This window comes from Gekko japonicus, unplaced genomic scaffold, assembly GCF_001447785.1.
Source record: "Gekko japonicus isolate JY-2015 unplaced genomic scaffold, Gekko_japonicus_V1.1 scaffold370, whole genome shotgun sequence".
In the NCBI taxonomy this organism is placed as follows: Eukaryota; Metazoa; Chordata; class Lepidosauria; order Squamata; family Gekkonidae; genus Gekko; species Gekko japonicus.
The window spans coordinates 90,069-96,818 of NW_015174285.1; the positions used below are offsets into that span (position 1 = coordinate 90,069).

Genomic DNA, 6,750 nt, shown 5'->3' on the forward strand with positions numbered 1-6,750 from the left:
AAGCCACTTCTTGAATAATACCTTTCAGTCTTTTCCTGCGTAGAGTTTTTGGCGATAATAATCACTTTTGTCTTTGTGATCCCAAACTTTGGAATGCTATCCCATTCTCTGAAAGCACAGAATTCAAATAAAAAGAATAAAATTTGATCTGAAATTTCAAGCTCCTTCCCAAAGTAGAAAGTATACTAATTTATATTACTTTAGGGCTGCATGACCATTTCAGATTTGTGTGCATGCATGCACGCTGTTAAATATTTAATGGGAAGCAAATGATTAATTAAATAAGAGTACTGCAGATTTAATTTCACATCTTGGCTATACTGACAAAGAAGAAGTCACCAAATATAGCAACTAGGTCCTGTCCCAAGCCAGGGATTAACTAATGCCCCACCCTAACCTTCCCCAGCCCGCCCACCCAACTCCCTCCCCCAACCTTTTCCAAAGTCTCCCAACTAGACAACACTGTTGGCAAATCAAGACAGCATGAAACATACATCAATAGAAACAAAAATGTGACATGTGCCAATGCATCGGGTTAACTATCCTATTAAATGACAGTTCTCCCACACCAGCATTTCTGCTTGGGAGCCATTTGTACCTTTGCCACTGTGGGGTAAAACTTCACCATTCTGAGCATGCTCCATGGTGCAATAACAAGTGCTTCAATGCTATAAGATAAAGGAGACTGAACACCTGAAGTTTTCCCTTGAGACTTCTTTTCAGGGACACCCTGTGACCATCTCATCAAGGTCCATGCAATGACACTCAGAAAGTACAATCCAATGCTTTAGCACAAATTACAATATCCAGTTCAGTACAGTGTAAGGCATGTGGACAGGAAGAGACATCAGCAGTATGCAGCAGGAAGGGAAAGAACTCCAGACCAGCAGAAAGCATTGATGCTTGATGCTCCAGTTCACTAGTTTTTAAACTCATTTTGCATCCCTGATTCCTATTTACTGAGGCTGGAATTCATTTAGTTTCTGAGGCCATACGCTTTTGATAGTGACCAATTCCTTGTGTCCGATGTTAAAGATGACATATTGGTTGAAACTGTAGAAAGAACAGAGCACCAGGGATGTCTTGCAAGTGATTATAACTTGGCCTTCTCCTCTAAAGGTCAAAGTAATAAATTTGATTCAGGGAGTAGGTGGCAGGGAGTCAAACTGGCCCAGTCACTAGCACTATCACAAAAAAAGTTTCTTTCCAAAAAACAAGGCAAACAAGATTATGAAGCCCTTCTTTTTAGAAGAAGCCCATGTTTAAAAAAAAAAAATTCTGCAAAAATCAAAGTGTTAGGTTTCTCCATCTAAAAAAAGTTTACACACATGCACTGAGAAAGTGACCAAACGGATCTCAACAGCACCTTACTGTACAAAGTCTAAGACTTAAAGAACCAATCTCACATTTGCAGCCTTCTTTTAACTGAAAAGATAAAAGGTCTGGTCATGGCTGGGAAAACACACAGAGAACATATCAGAAGACAAGGCGGAGGGAAAGCTAACAGCCTTGCCCAGGCTGTTAAATTTTTGTTAATAGGGAAGGGGCACTTCATGCACAAGATGTGTTTTACAAAATACATATCCAAGAAAAAGCAAGAAAACCCCACTTTCCACTAGAATGCAATACTCAAACATTTGCTCTGCCAAAGGCTGCTGCACATGTCTTGTTTGACAGAGGAAGCATGTGAAAGAGGTGAGAAGAGGGAAGGAGTAAGGGAAATCCAAGTTCCAGTCTACTTTTCAAAATCTGTTTTTCTTATACAGACATCCTCAGTCATCTGATATCAGACATAGTGCTCTCTTTTGAGAATGATGCGGTCACAACAGGAGTGCCGTTATTTGCCAAACAGCCTTGCCTCAAGGTTTCAAAGTATGAGGCCTGCACAGGTTTGTGATACTGCAGAACTTTTATGGCATCATCTATCTTAAACCATTCCCTTTTCCTTCCTGCAGGTAAAAAAGAAGGGGTAAAAGTTAGTGATACAGCAAAATAACTGAAGATTTTACAATTGTTTCCATTCAGAATTTCTACAGGCAAATTGTATGTCTGTGTCAAAAACAGCTGTACTGAAACAGCTGACTTGTAACTCAGTAACAGTTGCCATGAAATGTTTGACTGATTCAAGGTTCTTCTCTTCAAAATTTAAAATACATAATGGTCCAGTTTTTCTCAATACAGGTATATCTTTACAAAAGCAAATTTTAGTATGAAGAGTTCTTTCCAGGTCCAACATTTTTTAAAAAAATCAAAGAGCTTATTTGTAACATTTACAAGAACAGAGAAAGAATGTGTGAGAAGGAATGTGTTTTGTAAGGACACCTAAGACAAATGGAAGAAGAAGAGAAGAAGAGATTGGATTTATACCCCGCCCTTCACTTACCTGAAGGAGTCTCAGAGTGGCTTACAATCTCCTTTCCCTTCCCCTCCCCACAACAGGCACCCTGTGAGGTAGGTGGGGCTGAGAGAGCTCTTTTGAGGACTGCTCCTGAGAGAACAGCTCTGAAAGAACTTGTAACTGACTCAAGGTCACACCAGCAGCTGCATGTGGAGGAGTGGGGACTCAAACCCGGTATTCCCAGATCAGAGTCCGCGCTCCTAACCATTACACCAAACCAAATGGAAAGTAGCCAGTCAGCTTTCTTCCTTGAACTTTCAGATGGAGTACAGCACAATTGCCAGTTCCTGAAAAACATCAGCTCCCCTGATGCGACTGCTTTTCTGTTTGTAGAGAAAGGGTGATCTTTGCCTATCCCCTCCCCCACTCCTGCTGCAGACTCCCAGCTTGCCTCCCATTCTGTTTGTTTGGGTCCACTGGTCCAAAGGAACGTGATTTCAGTGGGCAAAAAGGATGCAGTGGTGTGGGGCAGGGAATCTTCCTTCCTCCTGACCTGGATAGCCCACGCTACCCAATCTTGTCAAATCTCAAAAGCTGAGCAGAGTCAGCCTGGATGGGAGATTACCAAGGAATATTTGGATGGGAGATCACCAAGGAATACCAGGGTTATGACACAGAGGCAGGCAATGGCAAACCACCTCTGAATGTCTCTTGCCTTGAAAACCCTATGGGGTTGCCATAAGCCAGCTGTGACTTGACAGCAGTTTCCACCACCACCAGCATGACTATGCTTGTGCTGTTTAGGCTCCAAGACAATGCCCCTTTTATAATACACATGATTCTTAGTCATAATTGCTTATCCGTTTTGACAAACATCCAGTAGAAACTAGGCACTCATATATCAGATACCAAAATTTTAAATAAAGACCTTCAGATTAAAGAGCTGTGAAAGCGGCTCTATACTAAGGCATGAGGCATTCACTGCCAAAACTACAAACATTCTATTCTTTGTGAAATTGAACTGTGGTATCAATATAAAATTTGGTATGGAGGATTGGCTGGGGAGGGCTACACGTTTGTACAAAAGACACACATAGTTTAGGCATCAAAATTCAGGTTGGCATCAAGTTCTGCTCTTTGTTTAGTTTTTGACAACCCAGTGTATATTTTAAATGTTACAACAACAAGCCTAGTTCTCACTGAGGTAGTAAAACCTGTATCTGGTCCATGACATTTCAAACTGCTAGTGAGAGCTCTTTTAACCGAGTGTTCCTCCATTTTAAAAATCCATACAGAAAACTAGACAGCAAGGAATTTTCTGTCTGCAGGGCATTTTGTACAGAAGACCGAGACACAAATTTACCATCTCAAGTCTAAACACCCTTTTTCCTGTGTATGTTGCATAGTATATCTTGGCTACTGCAATCCTAAGGAACTTAGTATATAGGAAGCAACAAGCAACACCCTGAAATGTCAAGAAAGGCTCCAGCCTGTTAGACTGTGGCAGTAGTATTGTAGTAAATACATGTCAAAGAGCTACCATCCAATAGTTCCTAGGAAAGCTGAGGTGTTTCTATACTGTTTTTCTATAGAGGCAGTAGTGGAAAGTCTGAATCTCCAGGTGTTTCAGATTTAGGGAATTGCAGTCCCTCATATTTGAGACATAGCTATTTTGATTTCAAAGCTGTTCCCCTCCCATGCTTCACCTCAGCTGCCTTATTTTTTTTAATCTTTTTCATCTAGTGCTGCATATCATGGTTATGTGCAATTTTGTTATGTGCCACAGGTAGTGGTGGCAGCTACAAGCATGGACAGCTTCAAAAGGGAATTAGATAAGCATATGGAGCAGAGGTCCATCAGTGGCTATTAGCCAAAAGGTATAGATAGGGACTCTGGGGCAAGTGATGCTCTGTCTTCTTGGTGCTTGGGGGAGGGGGTCAACAGTGGGAGGGCTTCTAATGTCCTGGCCCCACTGGTGGACCTCCTGATGGCACCTGGTATTTCTGGCCACTGTGTGACACAGTGTTGGACTGGATGGGCCTTTGACCTGATCCAACATTGGCGTCTCTTATGTTGTTATGTTATGAGTTTTGTTCCACTTTAATAACTGCTTCAAGACAGACAGGAAGTGTTTTTGTGATTGGCACAACTGTGTGCATGAGAGATGTGTGGTCTTAGTGATTCTGGGGGCCCACCTTCAAGTTTGCTTAGGGCCCCAAAATCACTAAGACTGCCCCTTCCTGGGAGTGGGTAGGGCATGTTGCAGCCCCAGCACTCAACTCCTTGCAGCCTCATAGTTGTTAGTACTGTATTAGATGCCTGGTCTACCAATGTAGGAAGTTCCAGTGTAACTAGATAAGGTCTGAAAAGATGAGTTTATGTGGTGACTTTTCATTCATATTACTTAAGTAGTTCCATGACTCATTTATTAGCGAATACCCTGAGATGCTGGGAAAACCATAAACACTCTCTGTGCTAGTGCAGTAAAAGCAGTAAAAGGAGAGATTTAGTAAACAACAGAGCCAGGACTAGGTTAGAATACAAGATTCCAGATTGTGTGTGGTGTGTGCTTTCAAAGAAGGTTCCCTATTGAAATCGTGCACATAGCAGTTTGTCTTAGCCTCAGATCTCTACCCCAGTAGCACGCACGGCTCCCTCAAAGGGCTATACATTCAAAGCTATCAACCCTCCCTGCTCTAACCTACTAGCTAATAATTGTATTTAGTTATGGTTACACTTGTATGTGTATATATAATTTTGGTATGGCTTACAGTAAAAGCAAACATTTATTTTATTTTATTGGGTTTGTACCCCGCCCTATCCTGAGAAGGGCTCAGGGCAGCTCACAACACTTGGATATAACAAACAACAACAACATATGGTAAAATCAAATTAAAACATCAGTAACTAACCAATCCACTAGCTACTATAAGGCCAAGGCACAACATTGGTACATAAGATACCAACCTAGGACATAAGTGAAATATCACTGTTTATATCCTGTAATCTTTGTTTAATCTCAGTGAGAAAGGCAGACAATAAATAAATAAATAAATAAATAAATAAATAAAATCTGTACTGCTTATAAAGTATGTGTTAAAGTAAAAACCTTGTTACAATTTCCATGCTTCTGGAGCATGAGTCTCAACTCTTATCTTAAACTATAGATTTACTTTTTATCCTAGAATAAGAATTTAACAATGCAATCCTATGCAGAGCTACTCCAGTCTAAATCCACTGATTTCGATGGGCTTTGACTGGAGCGATTCTGCACAGGATTGCACTGTGAGAAACTTAAATATAAAAAAAGGAGTAAGATCTGGAAGACAATATGAATACATATTTCGTGCACTCTTTTATAGTGATTGAAACATTCAGGACAGGACAGCAGCGGGCGGGTTGTACAGGTTGTACAGATACTTATTTCTGCCAACAGAGGGCTCACTCTCCCCCAACAGCTTTTCCTACATAGTCAGTAGACTTCCTGTGTCTGCAGAAAAATCCAAGAAGTAAAAAAATCCCTTCAGGGAGGGTTGAATTTCCCCCAATACCTTTTGAACTGACCTCTGCAGGGATCTAACTCCAGGCATCAACGGTGTGAGAGAGATTAGAACGTTCGGAGCAGTGGGGAGGCTTTTAACTGGCTCTGTCAGTAAAAGGGTGGGGGAAGGGCCCTTTCCTGGCCTCTTTTGGCCTCTGAGGGAGGGAGGGAGCCTTGGGGCCTGGCCTGACAAGGGCTGCCAGTGCCAGCCTGGGGAATCCCTAGAGGTTTTGAGGTGGACTGTAAGGATGGCTGGGTTTGGGGAAGGGAGAGGCCTCAGCTGGGTATAATGCCACAGAGTCCACCCTCCAAAGCAGCCATTTTCTCCTGGAAGACAGATCTCTGCTGTCTTGAGTTCAGTCGTAATTCTGGGGGAGGGGGGTGTCCTCCAGGCACCACTTAGAGGTTGGCAACCCTAGGCCTGGCAGGAGTTTAGGATCGCCAGCTCCCCCTCGGCCACCAGCAGGGGATTGTGGATAAGGTTGCCAGATCCAGGCTGGGAAACTCCTGGAGATTTGCGGGTGGAGCCTGGGGAGGACAGGGACCTCAGTGGCGTACAATGTCACAGAGTCCACCCTCCAAAGCACCCATTTTCTCAATGGGACGTTATCTCTGTAGTCTGGAGATGAGCAGTAATTCCAGGCATCCCCAGGTCCTACCTGGAGGCTGGCATCCCTAAGCAGCACCCTCTGGGTGACTTGATACCACCTGATTTGCATGACTCAATTAGGCCCAGCTGCTTGCTACTGTTCATCACCAGCCACCCTATGAAAGCCAGTGCGGTGCATCAGTTAGAGCTTCAGATTAGGGTCTGCGAGACCCAGGTTCAGATCCCCATCTTGCAGTGGAAGCTGACTTGGTGATTTTGGAC

The 6,750-nt window shown here is 42.9% G+C and overlaps 1 protein-coding gene across 1 annotated transcript in view; it reads right to left on the reverse strand.

Annotated features, from left to right (window-relative positions):
* Positions 1–522: 522 nt before the first annotated feature.
* The window catches only part of NUDT3 (nudix hydrolase 3), a 67,725-nt gene continuing 61,497 nt past the window's right edge, over positions 523–6,750 (reverse strand). The window contains exon 5 of the mRNA XM_015423972.1: positions 523–1,949. Coding sequence (XP_015279458.1) covers positions 1,777–1,949 — 173 coding nt within the window. The 3' untranslated portion in view covers positions 523–1,776. The remainder of the gene's footprint in view (positions 1,950–6,750) is intronic.